This window comes from Orbicella franksi, chromosome 4, assembly GCF_964199315.1.
Source record: "Orbicella franksi chromosome 4, jaOrbFran1.1, whole genome shotgun sequence".
Lineage (NCBI taxonomy): Eukaryota > Metazoa > Cnidaria > Anthozoa > Scleractinia > Merulinidae > Orbicella > Orbicella franksi.
The window spans coordinates 895,051-910,495 of record NC_138148.1 but is presented as its reverse complement, the minus strand read 5'-3'; the positions used below and the strand labels follow the sequence as shown (position 1 = coordinate 910,495).

The window sequence follows — 15,445 nt, the reverse complement described above, 5'->3', positions numbered from 1 at the left end:
TCTAAGGCTGTCTTGCTTTCTCGAAGTGACATTCATTTGTTCACTTTCCGGCCAAGTTTTCTCAGTTGATGTGGATTCTTTCCATGCAGGTGATTGCTACCAAAGGACCGTGGTACGTATTTTATTTCCTGTTTGTGATCTTCCTGGGTCCTTTCTACTTGATCAATCTTGTCTTGGCTGTCGTGTCGCTTTCGTACGAACAAGAAACTGCAGCATTGCAGGATCAAGTTCTTCGGGTGAGTGAGATTCTTCGCTCCATGGACATTTTGTTTATATCACTGAAAGCTCCAGATTTGAGTACAGAAAATCTTTATCTAAAGAAATCAATGCCGTACGCGAATGTAGGCCGTAGCAAATGCGTGTTTAGAGGTTCTAACTTTAAGTTGGGTTTTGAAACTCTGGGGTGTATTCATTAAAACCAACGCTTTTCAACAGTATTTTCACGTAGTACTGTTTACTATGCTGTGCAAGTTTATTCTTACTGTTAATTTTGTGGATGAAACCTTAGTTTTAGGTAGCGTTACTAACAGCACTTCCACTACCACTTGAAAGTGCTGCTCAATATCTTCCAGTCAAATCGTCTCACAGTAGGGTTTCATCTGCAGACTTAAAAGTTAGAACCACCTTGTACAGTATAATAAACAGTTCCACATGAAAGTACTGCTCCATAGCTTTCATTTGAATGGTCACACCGTAGGGTTTCATCCACAGACTTAAAAGTTAGAACCACCTTGTACAGCATAATAAACAGTTCCACATGAAAGTACTGCTCCATAGCTTTCATTTAAATCGTCACATAGTAGGGTTTCATCCACAGACTCAAAAGTTAGAACCACCTTGTACAGCATAATTAAGAGTCCACATGAAAGTACTGCTCACACCGCATCAGGGTTTCATTTACAGACGTACACACTCTCAAGTCTGTGGTGATACCTTAGTTTGTGGCCATTATTTTGGAAGTAATTCAGCAGTACTTTCATGTTGTACTGTTAGTTTTGCAATTATTAACTCAGCCATATTTGCGAGTGAAGGTTTGAATGAGGTTCAACGAGTTTTCAGATGGGATTAGATACACCACCACGAACCAAATGGTCGGAAAGTCTTACGTATCAAACATCATTACTGATAACAGATAATCGACTACATTTCTAACTGTCGACAGATTCTGACCTTTGACGAAGTCTCATCAAATATCATCCCTCTGACTTGCTAGCTGATCTCGTGCACTCTTGTCTTTGTTCCTTTAGGCGCAAACGTTTGCCAAACTCAAACGATCCGCCTCCACTTATTCGTTTGACGGACAAATGGACCCAGAACCATTGTACCAAGAAGATACACAACGAATTGAGGAGCGCGAGGCTTACATAGCAGCTCACCCGGAAGAATCTGAACATCCCGTAGAACCCGAGGAACCAACGGAGGTGACTGTCGAGGTCCCAGGAAACCCGAGTTGCTGGAGGCGTACACGAAACTTCGTGTCAAGAGTCGTGAATTCCTCGGTGTTTGAGACCCTCATTACTTTGTGTATCCTGTTCAATACGTTGGCAATGGCCCTGGAGCACTTTGAAATGGACGGGACTTTTTCTAAGGTGCTCGAGTACTGTAATCTGGTAAGTGATATTTATCAAACTCCTGCAATTAACCATAAACGCGGACAATAATAATAAAGTGTATTATCGTTTGTCTAACGATGTAGTCACTTGAGATGTAGATCGCGACGTTTCGACTGCTTACTGCTAGTCTTCTTCAGGCGATAAGGTCGACTGATTGCACGGTGTCATTTATATCACAAAGGTCGGCTGTGATTGGTGCATTTCGATCCTCCTATTGATGATACCGTGCAATCAGTCGACCTTATCGCCTGAAGAAGACTAGCAGTAAGCAGTCGAAACGTCGCGATCTACATCTCACGTGACTACATCGTGAGACAAACGATGATACACTTTATTATTGCATCTTCCACGATGAATAACAACAACCTTTTCCTCGACAGCGAACAATAATGTTTAACGAATTGTGTTAGTTTGTCTTAGAAACGCTAAGGCACAATCAACGCTTTTCTTGTACCATCTACTTGAATAAATAGAGGATGTAGTTGTTGTTGTTGTTGTTACATCTTTAGCGATGAGCAAAATCACCCTGAAATCGAATTTGAAAAATTAAAAAAAAATAGTTTACACAGGTAGAAAAACACTTACGAGAATGAAATAAGACAAAAGGGAACCGGTGATCATAAATTGGTAAAGATCAAGGTAGATTAAGAAAGTCGACGTTGAAATTAAGATTTGGCAATAGTAGCTGCTGTAAAAAGGTAGCAAGGTGCTTGTCTGGTTACATTTCTTGAGTGTTGTTGTATTTATTGACTCGCCTACTCTTTATCTCGATGTGTTTCTTAGGTATTTACCGTGGTATTCATTATGGAAATGATTCTGAAGCTGATCGCATTTGGCGTCAAAGAGTACTGCAAAAACAAGTGGAACCTGTTTGACGGGACAATTGTAATTCTTAGTGTTTTAGACATGGTTCTGACCTACTCTGGTGCCATCAGTGGTGCTGGATTAAGCGTGTTGCGAACCTTCAGACTGGTATGTTGATGATAACATTTATTATCTACTTGATCTTCTCGGGTGTTAATTGGCTGATATTTAGCTCGGACATTTACATGCATGTGTTAGGTACCTGGTCTGTACGTCCTCTTGGCATTGGTTTTGTTCGTTTTCCACCTGGAAATCAAAAAAGTCCAAATCGTTTCGAATGCACGTGAGAAATGTTGCTCTCTGACAGGCTGAGAACACATCCAAAAGAGTAACTAGCTTGTAGTAATGACGTTTAAGCACATTATCCTTTTTACTGTATAGGAGATGCAATACGGTGTCTGAATAGGATCTTGAAGGACGAAGTTTTCGCAAATAACTAATACACAGAATGAGGAAAAACTAAAGCTTTAGTTTGTTTTTCTGTTCCACAGCTTCGTGTGCTGAAGCTCGCTCAATCGTGGAAAACAATGGGTGACCTTTTGAACACAATCGGGAGCAGTGTAGGCCCTGTGGGTAACATCACTGTTATACTCGCTATCATTGTTTACATGTTTGCTGTGGTCGGCATGCAGCTTTTCCAAAAAGACTACACTGCGGACAAGTTTAAGAATGGCGAGCTACCACGGTGGAATTTCAAGGATTTCGGTCACTCATTTATGGTGATTTTTAGGATATTATGTGGTAAATGGATCGAGCCTCTGTGGTGGACAATGAGGGCAACATCTCCCGCTGCCATCTGCCTCATCTTGCCCGCATTCGTCATCGGCAATTTTGTGATTCTCAATCTTTTCCTTGCACTGTTGTTGAACTCGTTCAGTGCAGACAGCGACGAGGAGCCGGAAGACGAAGAGGAAAAGAAAAGGAAAGAAGAAGAAAAGAAAAGGAAGAAAAAAGAAAAAGAGAGGAAGAGGCGGTTAGACATTCTTCGTATGCTTGGAAGACAAAACAAAAATCTTTCCGGGAGTCGAAGTAAAGTGGGACCAGATGAAGACGGTGATGGAACGGACGAGGAAGCTCATTCGAGGACGATAAGCCCAGTTGACGATGGAACCAAGAAAGAAGCGGCAATCACTTTGTCGGACAATCTCAAAAATGGAGAACAAGAGAACGGCTACGAGATGACACTTGTCAACCGACTGCCGAACGGTCAAACACAGCAGGATAATTCTAATGGCTTCAAGTACAACTTTGGTAAGTCATGCCCGCCTCTTTAACTTCAGCAAGTCCATTTTGAACAAATCTGCAGCACGTAGGCATACCCGAGGCAAGTACTCTGTAAAATATCCGCTCAGGTTTTTATGTCTAGAGTCTTTATATTTGGGGAGCCCGCCTTCCATCGATGTGGCCCAGGTTCGATTCTGGCCAGGAGCCCGTTTCTCGAAAGCCCCGGAAACTTTCCGGGCCCGTAAAGCCATTTTTAGTTCATCTGTATCTAAAAACGGAGAAGTGTATACGCCTGAAACTTCTTGTATGAAGGGAACTTCTGTTCATATTAAGAATATGTAAACAAAACAGCTCTGTAATAGTAAGGGTAGAGATTTTGCTACGGCTTTCCGGGCCCGAAAAGTTTCCGGGACTTTCGAGAAACGGGCCCCTGGTGTCATATCTGAGTTGTTGGTTCCCGTACCTGCTCCAAGGGTTTTTATCCGGATACTCCAGGTTTCCTCCTCCTGAAAAACCAGTATTACAAATTGCAACTGATTCGACCTGGGAAGAGGACCCTCGTGAAAACCATCTACGGCTCTCTAAATATTGTAACTTATTGATTTTAATTCCTAGCGAGGGCTTTCCCGTATTGAGATCGGTAGTGAGTTAACAACTTTGACGAATTGATTTCCTTTTAACTCAGACGAAACTCCAGGTAAACCTGTAGGACGTAACACCAAAGTGAATTCTCTTCCCATTGAAAACCGCCATTCACTGACTACCGCCCTTGATCTGGACGAAGCAGCATTAAGAATCCGGGACCTTCCAGATTCAAACAAGAGATTGCCATGCGTCAACCGTGTCAAGAGTGACGACAGACTGGAGCCTAGTGACAACAACTTGAGTAACGGAGATCTGGTCGCCAATGGCTCAGCCCCTGTGGTGATCAACGGAAACTCGCGCATGTCAACCGGATCGTCACACAAAGACGTCAGTCTTGGTGACATAGAGTCACGCATTCCACCAAACAGCCCGGGTCATGAGTCAAAGCGTGACACGATTGTCACGGTAGATACCGACGATACTACTCCCCCGGGTGGAGTGAGGCCTTGTTGCCCAGCGTTCTGCTACTGTGAGAGTAATTGTTGTGACAATTATAAGGAGTCCTGTATTCGAAGAAGCTGGCATGGATTGCGTTACTATGTGTGTACTTTTGTGGAGCATAAATACTTCGAGTGGTTCATTCTGTTCATGATTGTCATAAGCAGTTTAACTTTGGTAAGTTCTAACAGTTTGTTCACAACTGACCTGAGAGTTGTATGGATCAAAGTACATTTACCACAGCCGTTCTCGACATTGCTCTGAGGATTTCACTATTGTAACCCATGTATCATTTTAGATATTTCCAGACATTTTCTTTAATATGCACCATTGACTTCGAACCTATGAACCTATCGGTAGCAGCCAATGCCGGGCACAAGGCAAATCACGTTTCCTATTCTACACATGATTGGCTGAGAAAGTAATTTATTATATAAACACCAATGAAATACTAGGCGAGCTTTCGCGCAAAAACGTGATATCTTCACACGCGAAAATAACATATTACAGTGTCTTCACACGCGAAAATAACATGTTACAGTGTCTTCACACATTAAAAGATCATCGTTGCTATGGTTACATTATAAATGGCTACTCGAAGGTTCGAAGTTTCTCTTCTCGTATTGAAAAATATTTCACGACTGAGCGCTGCGAATGAGTTTAAATATTTTTCAACACGAGAAGAAAAAGCGGTCATGTGAAATCCTGTATATATTTGCTCTGACCAGCATAGGAAACGACATCTTGACAGCTTATTCTTTTAACATAGTGAATTTATTGTCATTTTTTCTAATGTAAGGTGTATCCACAAATAGCTGCACAAGTCAAATACCTCTGACACTTGCAAAGTTTATTCATTTTTTCATAGTAAGACAAGATTCTCTGATTTGAGTGACTGAGATTACATGTGTGACTCGGGGCTGAAGTAACAGCATCTCCGTCTGGTTAGAGAGAGCACTCGCCCTCATTTGAATCGAATTCCTTATTACAGGTGTTTGAAGACATCCATTTGAAAAAGAATCCTTTGCTGGAGAGTGCGCTAGGTGTGATGAACTTCTCATTTGCGATCATCTTTACAGTGGAAATGCTTCTTAAAATCCTCGGCATGGGTTTCGTGGGTTATTTTACCAACTTGTGGAACTGTTTGGACAGTTTCATTGTAGCGGTAAGTTGCTGCAGACTACACAGCATTCTTTATGGTGCCCATCCCATGCTTTTTCTCCATGTTTCCTGTCTGTTTTGATCGCCATCTGTTTCTCGTTGTCTGTCTTGGTGATCTGGGTCTTTCCTGTTTCTCCTTATTTTATGTCTTTGCAAGTATGCGGTTACAGCCGCACTTACAGCTTCTGAATAGTTTGTCGGGAGAGAGACGCCTGTATTTGCAGGCTTCGTCTCATTTTGTTGCCTGGTGTAAATTAAATTACTTAAAACATTGACTTCCACGGGCGCTCAGAATATGAAGGCCACGAAATCAAAGAGTCAAGTAGCAGGCAACTTCAAGGGCATAACTGAAATCACTAACCCATATATATTACCTGCGTTCTACTCTTTTACATTGTTTGTTTCATTGTCTTGCTTTGTAGATCTCTCTCGCAAGTCTTACTGGTAGCAAAAATCTGCAGTCGTTCAGATCTCTCAGAGCTTTAAGACCTCTCAGAGCGATCTCGCGGTTTGAGGGAATGAAGGTAGGTTAGCGCAAGTAAATGTCTATTCATTGTTCATTTTCTCTTACTTGCGATCGCCTGAAATTGGAAAATTTGGGTTATTTGGTGTTGCTATTTTGGGGTATTTGCATTTTATAATATAAGATGACAGACAGAAATCACCATTCCTTGCGTAGCGGGAAGCGCTTACAGTTTTTTGTGCTGCCGTTGCAGATTGTCGTGAATTCGTTGGTGCACGCTGTTCCCGCGATCGTGAACGTGATGCTGGTGTGCCTGATCTTCTGGCTCATCTTCAGTATTGTTGGTTATCAGCTGTTTAACGGGAAATTCTACAGATGCGTTGATAACAAAACCTTGGAGATATTTGATTGGCACATAGTCGAGAATAAGGAGCAGTGTAACGAGTCCCTGGGCATGCGCTGGATGAATGCAAAAATCAACTTCGACAGTTCCTTGCAAGGATTCTTGGCTTTGTTTCAAGTTGTACGTATAAACTTCATAACCTTCAAAGCAGGCGTAAACGGATAGGAGAATTGGAAGAGAAGTGGCTTTCGCTTCCACTAGCCTTGCCTTGTTTACACCTGTAATGAATTAATGAAGTCTTTATTTCTCATTGAAAAACGTCAGACTCAGCCGAAGTGAGTCTTTACAATCAAAGGTGATGATGATGTGCAACCTTAAAGGCGCCCACGTGACTAACTTAATCTCAAGTTATCAGACCTGGTCAACAGGGTGACAAACATCTATTTCCAGTGAGAATTAAGCAAATCAGCGAATGTTTAGGAGGATGGTTAAGATCATTTGAGAAAAAAATGTTAAAAAAAAAATACCCTCACCTACAGCGCTGCCTTTTCGTTCAATCGAAATCATAAAGTTCATTAAGATATAAATGGAAAACTGGCACAAAGTAACTGACACTAAAGTACACTACGTGTATTTTACGCCTTCCTTAGGGAAGGGGATAGTCAGAGTAGCTGATGTAAAAATGTAAACGTTGTTGTTTAAATATCTAACTAGGTCAAGTGTATAGTTTTGGAGAATTAAATGAACTAATAATCTAGCTGGAAAATGTCTTACTTATTCAATCAGCTAGCACCATAAGACCTGTAAGGCCTGCTTGCATCTGTAACGCAGCGGAACATTATGATTATAGTGACTGAGCTATATAAACAGTAGCCTCCATGTGGCGCGAAAATATTCCCGGATATTTTTCCGCATGCATTATCTGTTCGAGTAGCGAACATTTGTCTGAGAGCAAAGCTCGGCGAAAACTTTGAGCTTTAAGGAACAGATCATGTCCAAAGACAAGTATCCGAACATGTCCTAAAGTAAAATGAAGGCTATTTTATTTATTATCCTTCAAATACTTTTCGCAACACGCCTGATCTATTGGGGAATACCACTCAGATGTTGCCCAGTTTTAGCCGGGGAATATCCAGGCACGTAACGCGTTGAGACCAATCGCGTGCCAGGGAAAATGTTTGATGGATTATAGGTAAAGACATATTCAGCAATTTCGCGATAGAAAAACAATTACCTGGAAATTTTTGTTTTATTTCAGGCTACATTAGAAGGCGTTTTTGAAGTCATGCAAGATTCTGTGGATGGCGTAGGAGTAAGTATACTTTAATCACGTGTCCTTTCCGATGCTGCTGTCAACTCACGTTTCTTTTATGTTTCGTATTGATATCGTTGGATCGTATGATGGCATAACTGATTGTTTTATTTGTCTTAAGCATTACAAGCAGCCAAGGTACGAGAACAGTTTCTACGCCTACTTCTACTATGTTGTTTTCATCATTCTGGGTTCGTTCTTTATTTTAAATCTCTTCATTGGAGTCATCATCGAAAACTTCAATCGCCTAAAACAACAGGTAAGCTTTCAGTTAATGACATTGTATCTTTAAATGCTCCTGTTTTATTTATAAGACTTTCAAACTTAAAATGAAACTGATTGACTGACTGACTGACTGACTGACTGACTGACTGGCTGGCTGGCTGGCTGGCTGGCTGGCTGGCTGGCTGGCTAGCTGACTGCTCGTTCGCTTGCTTGACCGACTGACTAACTAATTTTGTGCTTGCTTGATTGATTGATTGATTGATAAGTTGGTTGGTTGGCTGATTGATGATTGCTAAGGGATAGACTTAAGCTTGGTTTCCACTAACGACTCAAGTATTACGTGCGTTTCTCAGTGTTTGCCTGCGCTCATGCTTAACTCGTTTATCCTTCTTTCTTAGTATGAAGACAGCGGTGCACTTGGAATGTTTTTAACACCAGGCCAGAGAAGCTGGGTGAACACCCTCAAGAAAACTTATTACAGGAAACCGCGGAAGCAGTTCAAGAGACCTCAGGTCTGTTGTTAAACAACCCACGCACAATGGGTGGGAACCGATATGAAGTCACAATATTGTTGCTTTGTGATTGGTTTAAAAAAAACTCTCGCCTCCTATTCGACCAGTCAGATACAAACAGAAACGACCAATCGTGACCTAGTGACTTAATCTTTTTCCCGCGAACGAAAAAACGTATACTGACCTCGGGTTCCCATTGGTTCAGAGTGTTGTGTACAATGCTTGTGTTCTGCAATTGTACTTGTTTTAATTTAACAATACTCAGATGAAACCGGTCTATTGTCAGTTGTAGTACATGTATAGTTTTCGTGACACTTAGCTTGACTTTTCTTTTTCTTGTTTCAGAACAAGTTTCGTGCCTGGCTGTTTGACTTGATCCTACAAAAGAAGTTCGAAGTGTTCATCATGTCGGTGATTCTTATTAACATGGTTACCATGATGATGGAACACAACAATCAAACGGAGAACTTTACCGCTGCGCTCAATATCCTTTTAACCAATTAACACTGGCTTGAACATTCATCGGAGGCAGCGTGACCCAGTGGTTTAGGACGCTGGTGTCGTAACCCGGAGGTCCCGAGTTCAAGGCCTCCACCCTGCCACTTGCGGGATTCGTTTTTCGGTAGTCCCGAGTTCAAATCCTCGGTCACGCTTTGTAAATAGCCAACTGGTCAGCCTCCTGCCAGTTGGGATTTTTAACTAAGTTACGTTTATTTGAAATATTTGTTTCCTTTGTTTCAGTGGCATGCCTGTAAACTAGCTAAACTTAGTGCTGGTATAGCTAAGTGCAGGACCACTAATATATAGATTTAGGCCAGCCTGAAAGGGCTCTTTTTCAGATTGCCAGCGATTTCCATCAGACCTTGTGAAGAATGTGGTTAAGCTGTTAACTGAAGTGTTTTTTCCTTAACCAGAGCTCGATTTTTGTTTCGGGGCCATCACGGTATCTGAACTATATCTTCACTGGCATCTTCATTGTAGAGGCAATCATTCGCCTGATTGCCATGCGCTTGGACTACTTTAAACTCGGCTGGAATGTGTTCGACTTCATCATAGTGGTTTTCTCCATTGTCGGTGAGTTGATCGTCACAAGTGGCGCGTGAATTTTCTATCATTAATTTATTTTTATTTGGAGTTATTCTAGCCTTGTGGGAAAAGAGGTCGCCACGTCAAGCATTCATCCCTGTTTTTTTTGTGTGTTTTACCGTTTAAACAATTTGAACCCCACTTTAGGGATACTCGTTGATGACGAACCGTATTTTTTTCCCAGTTAAGTTAAAGTGCGTTAAGGCCTTCTTTAAAGGCTATAAACTGATAGCCGAAAGCTTATGTTGTTAATCTTTTCACCTAGAGAACGTTTTGAATGTCTTATCCTGGTTACAGCGCTATTTTTAAAACCAAGCTGTTCACTCTTTCTCTGATATTAGCTGCCGATTAATGCTGACAGCCCTGTTAATGCGGCACTTTCTGCCTGTGGTCTTTTGATGACCGTTTTCAAACAGTTTTAAATAGGAGCCGTGAGAGTCGTAGTTTATTTCTTCTTTAAGAAAGTGGATGGGTGGAATATGGGGCGAGGATCATCATTTAGAATGTAGAATGTAGAGTGTTAAACGTGAAACGTTGCGTGTGGAGTGTGTCTTAAGTGTGAAATGTGGAGTGTGAAGGGTGAAGTGTGGAGTCAGTAAGTGTGGAGAGTTAGTGTTAAATGCGGAGTATGTGTCGTAGGGGTTTATTGTGGGTTATATCGCATCGGTCACCCTTGTGCGACGCTCCAGAGTTCAGACTTCAAGGTTGATTTACTCGCCTTTTTTTGTCCTGTTTCTGTCAGGTATTATTGTTGAAGATGTGCTACAGAAGGACATGATTCTCTCACCAGGCTTGCTGCGAGTTGTGAGGGTATTTCGACTTGGAAGACTGCTACGTTTCTTCGAAGGCGCAAAAGGCGTTCGCCGCCTGCTGTTTGCTCTTGTCAAATCACTGCCCGGCCTGGTCAACATCGCCATGTTGTTATGCCTGATTATATTCATTTACGCCATAATTGGAATGTCTTCGTTCGGATACGTCAAAAAGACCAACGGCATTACGGACGTGGTGAATTTTGAGACTTTCGGGAACTCTATGCTTTTGTTATTTCGCGTCGGGACGGCCGCGGGCTGGAATACAATTCTTGACCCGCTCATGGTATCACCGCCGGACTGTAACCCAGATTTAGACAATGGCGGACTAAATGGCAACTGCGGGAATCGTTTTCTCGCTGTCTTTTTCTTTGTTAGTTACATTCTTATTATTTTCTTGATTATCATCAACATGTACATAGCAGTTATCTTAGAGAATTTCAACGAGGCACAGCAACAGGAAGAGATCGGCGTGACCGATGACGATCTAGAAACTTTTATTCAAGTGTGGGAAGAATTTGATCCCAAAGCCACGCACTATATTTCTCTAAATCAACTCAGTGATTTCCTGGACGCCTTAGAGCCACCGCTACAGATTCCAAAACCAAATAGGCACCTCTTTGGCGAGTTGGAGGTGCCAATTAAGACGGACTATAAAATTTATTTGTTGGATGTTATGCAAGCTCTTGTCAGGCGTGCAATGGGAGGCGTAGAAGGACACGAGGAAGAAGAAATGGTGATGTTAGTGGAGCGCTTGGAAGAACGCTTCCAAAACATGCGAAAGAAAGAAGCGACAATCGGCTCGCTTCCCGAGCAGCATAAATTTGAAATAAAGGCAGCGGTGACGATTCAAAAGGCAATAAGGATTTTCTTGCTGAAGAGAAGGTTAAGAATTTGTAAAGGCGGAGCGTTTCACCCGTATGATGAGTTGACCTCGGAAAAGGACAAAGGTCACGGATGGAGAGAAAGACAAGTGGAAGATAACACCCGTGTGATCGGGATGTTATGGTTGAATCAGGCCAAGCGACACAACATTGAGCCAGCAGTGGAGGAAAACAACGACGAGGAAAATACCAAGGATAATGGAAACACCGAGAATGATATGCCCGCTACCTTGACTGTGGTGGACGAGAAAACTAAACCTTCGCCAAACACTCTGAGTGTGAATTGTTAGCGAGCAGGCGCCTGCAACACTTCACTGGTCACCGCCATCGTTTTGTATCACAGTAACTTCTAGGCTTGGTGACATGGAGCGTCACATTTAAAAATGCAAAGCGTTGAAACTCAAAATTAATGAGAACCAAACCGTTAAGCTCATTGGGTCGTTTGCTAAACTGTTTTCTGCGAAAAGGACATCGGGAGCAAGTTCGGCACAGTTGAATGTCGCGCAAATGCAGTACTAATGAATGCCAGATGATACCACTTGGAGCCCGCGAGACTTTAGGAAGATCGAGGACCTTACCCTTGAGGATCCCTCTGAAGATGGCTTGTTATGCCCCTATGACAGAAGCTTCAAAAGTGTGAATCCGCTGTGCGGCATCGCAGTTGTCCCGCGGCTGCATGCCGTATATTTTATACATTAAAAATAACAAAAGGCCAATGCCTATTTGTAAATATTACTTAGAAATATTTTTGTTATTGTTTGACCGTAGCTGGCGCGAAGCAGTGCATTTAGAAAGGTATTGCATTTTTGCGGTTTGCCTCTATGCTATTTGAAGGTAGCTTCAGATTGAAATTCCTAAAAGTTACTTCTGAAGCATCTGGTATAATAGCCATTATGGTTAATTTAGTGAACCGACTTTCAGATTATCTAATAATTCAATTGTGTTTTCCTTATTGCACAACGCCTTCCGTGAATAAGGCGGCATATTTCGCAATTAAAAGGCAACAAATTGTTACAGTTTAAATTAACATTTGTATAAGTAGGATAAAAGCAATGCTGCAATTGATAATTTCTGAAGTCAAAGGTAGCGTAACGTTTTTGGCACAAATAGCTGCATTTTATCTTAGCAGTGGAAGGCAATTCGATGATTTCTTCGTAATAAAGAGGAAAGTTTGACAGGCTGCCCTTAAGTCAAGTGGAAATAGTTATGTCAAGTCAGTACAATAATAGTTATAGCAGTTTGAGTAGTTGTTTGGCCGGACAATCAGAAGTAAATATCGCTAACAGATTGATTCCTGTTGCAACCGCTGTTTTACCGTTAGCTTGGGTTCAAACAAGGTGTTTTTTGATAACCTGTGCAAGGCTGCCGTAGATATCTGCAATAGCTGTGTCAGTGAACCTTCTGTGTGTTAATGTCTGGCAAAAAAACTGAAATTGAAGAGATGTTGATTTGCCCACTGCCGTGCCGTTAGCCTTTTTTTGAGCTGTGGGCAACGAAGACAAATCTGAAATAATTTTCTTCAGGAACGTTATAAACTAATTATAAATTAATTTGTTGGGTGACCTCAACAAAAACCAATCTCTGGCACAAGTTTAACGTAAATAGAATGGGACCGTAAAAAAACGCGTTTGTTTTTGGTGCCCGATAATAATATTTCCATTTTCCTCTATTTTGAATTAATAATTGATTATTTAATATAATGTTCATATTTTTGTTCTGTGATGGCACTTGAGTGCCAAATCGTAGTAGTGTAAATATAAGATTGTGTTAGGTGTTACAGTAAATTATTGACCGGTAATACGGTTAGTTATTCACTGGGTTGACAGGGTCAGAAAGCGAACTCGGATCAGCGGTCTTTGTATAAGGGCCTAAAGGCCGTTCTTGACAATACAATATATTTATTGTACGCTAGTGGAAGTTACTTTTCACAAAAATTTAATTATGATAGCTTTTATACTTTGTTTTCATTTTGCAGCTTGATATCTCCACGTAATTGAGAAATATTTATCACAAAGTTTATCCCGGAAGGAGATATTTGTTTTTGTATTAAAGATGAGCGTTCTGTTGTTTTTCAAGTGAATGTTAAGGACCTTGCTTGGCGGTGCCGCTTTCTTCCCTGTATGTTGACTTAGTAGGTTTCTTTAATTCGAAAAAAGCAGCAAGCTCGAGTGTGTAAATTTTATCTGATAACGAAATCACTACACCAGAACAAGTTTGGTGATGTTTCATTGGATGATTGAAGTAAAGGATTTTGGCCAACTTAATCAATCTGTTCATTGTAATGTCACCGCTCTTGCGTTGGGGTTCATTTCCAAATTTGATTAAATTTATAAACTCGTGCCTACCTTTCTTTCGAGTTTGGAAAAGGCTAATAATTTGGCTAGTTATGTAAGTCAAAATTTGCTGATTCGCAAATACTTCCAGAAACCTATTCCCTTATGAGGAAGCACTGGTGGGATTTTTAGTTCGTTTTCACCAAGATTTTTGTAAGTACAAATTTTATACGTCAAAAACCATTAAATTCTGCGAACACAAAAACCAGCTCCCAGTTGAATGTTGATAATCATTTTATGTGCTGTGTTATAGTTTGAGGGATACATGTTTTATAGCCGGGCATATAAGGCGACTTCATTTTATCAGAGATAGTCTGTTTGATAGGGAAGTGTTATGCCATCTACAACTGTCCCTCGATAGAATGTACGCACGCAGGGAATGCGTACAGGTTTTTTTCTTGTCAATATAGGATCCATAATTTTGATGGATTTTCTTTACCTCAAAGACAAGTTAGTGAGTTACACTCAAACAATTAGACTTAATCACTTAATGACCTGTGGAATGGTGGGTGAATCCCCTTACTTATTAGCGAGATCTCAGTGTAACAAAGGAACGACATTTTCCTTTCTGTCCCAGCCTCACTGCCCTTAGGAAAGCGAAAAAGGTTGCATGGTAAATGATATCAAGTAGACTCCTCCAGCCGTTCAGTAAGTTGGGACGCAGCGCGAAAAACGGCGAGCGGAAAAAGGAGAAAAGGGCTTGACGCGAGGAGCGAACGATTTCTTTCGCCTTCTTCCGCCGCGCTTCTCCCCTATTTTTTCGTGCGCCATGTTTTCGCTCTTCACCCCAAATAACTGGAGGAGGCTAATATATGGAAATGAATATCCCTTCTAACATCTCTAAAAAACGGTAACCTAACAACATCCCTTAAGTCATGGAGCAGCTAAAACATGGCTAAAAACGATAGCAACGCACCCTATGTACGTATGTACGACACACAGGGTGTCGCTCAGTGTTTTTCCAGTCTTCCTTGTCGGTGATTTTACAATACAATCAGCGGTGCTCAATGAAATATGGCGGCATTCATCGATTAACTCTTGTTGTTAATAATGATAGCATCCAACAATAAATACATGATACAGAACCATTTTAACAAGACATTAACTGTACATATAGAGCGTTTGTGCTCTGATTTCTCCTGCACTGGGATTTTTCTCTAATTTCAACCCTGGGACTGCCCGTGGGAGTTGGGAGAAAATAGGCCTGGAACTGGGATTTATTTACCACCCCCACTCCTCTTAGAACTCTCTTCATACAACTTTGTTTTCAACAAAGGAACGAAAATAATGTTTTCACGGGGTAATCATGTTCCTGACCCTTGTCTGTTGCCTAGTATTTGGCAGCTGGCTTATTAGGTGTCAAGATTTGATGATTTGTATTGTGTAATTAGGCCCCAAAACTGGACCACGATATTGGCTGAAAGATATCGCCTCTGATTTTAATTGATTTTAAATGTAGTCCTCTTCTATTGCTTTCGAGTTTCGAAAGGCCAGCGATTGTTTGCTATCCCCTCGGGAGTTATTTGCGTGTTC

The 15,445-nt window shown here is 41.3% G+C and overlaps 1 protein-coding gene across 1 annotated transcript in view; it reads left to right on the top strand.

The window, feature by feature from the left end:
• LOC145485754 (sodium channel protein 1 brain-like) overlaps positions 1 to 15,198 on the top strand; it is a 46,736-nt gene extending 31,538 nt beyond the window's left edge. The window contains exons 13-26 of the mRNA XM_081464372.1: positions 90 to 236; positions 1,248 to 1,610; positions 2,397 to 2,585; positions 2,969 to 3,728; positions 4,387 to 4,961; positions 5,776 to 5,949; positions 6,368 to 6,469; positions 6,662 to 6,931; positions 8,010 to 8,063; positions 8,185 to 8,322; positions 8,687 to 8,800; positions 9,146 to 9,284; positions 9,743 to 9,874; positions 10,629 to 15,198. Coding sequence (XP_081320498.1) covers positions 90 to 236; positions 1,248 to 1,610; positions 2,397 to 2,585; positions 2,969 to 3,728; positions 4,387 to 4,961; positions 5,776 to 5,949; positions 6,368 to 6,469; positions 6,662 to 6,931; positions 8,010 to 8,063; positions 8,185 to 8,322; positions 8,687 to 8,800; positions 9,146 to 9,284; positions 9,743 to 9,874; positions 10,629 to 11,869 — 4,398 coding nt within the window. The 3' untranslated portion in view covers positions 11,870 to 15,198. The remainder of the gene's footprint in view (positions 1 to 89; positions 237 to 1,247; positions 1,611 to 2,396; positions 2,586 to 2,968; positions 3,729 to 4,386; positions 4,962 to 5,775; positions 5,950 to 6,367; positions 6,470 to 6,661; positions 6,932 to 8,009; positions 8,064 to 8,184; positions 8,323 to 8,686; positions 8,801 to 9,145; positions 9,285 to 9,742; positions 9,875 to 10,628) is intronic.
• The last annotated feature ends 247 nt before the right edge of the window (positions 15,199 to 15,445 follow it).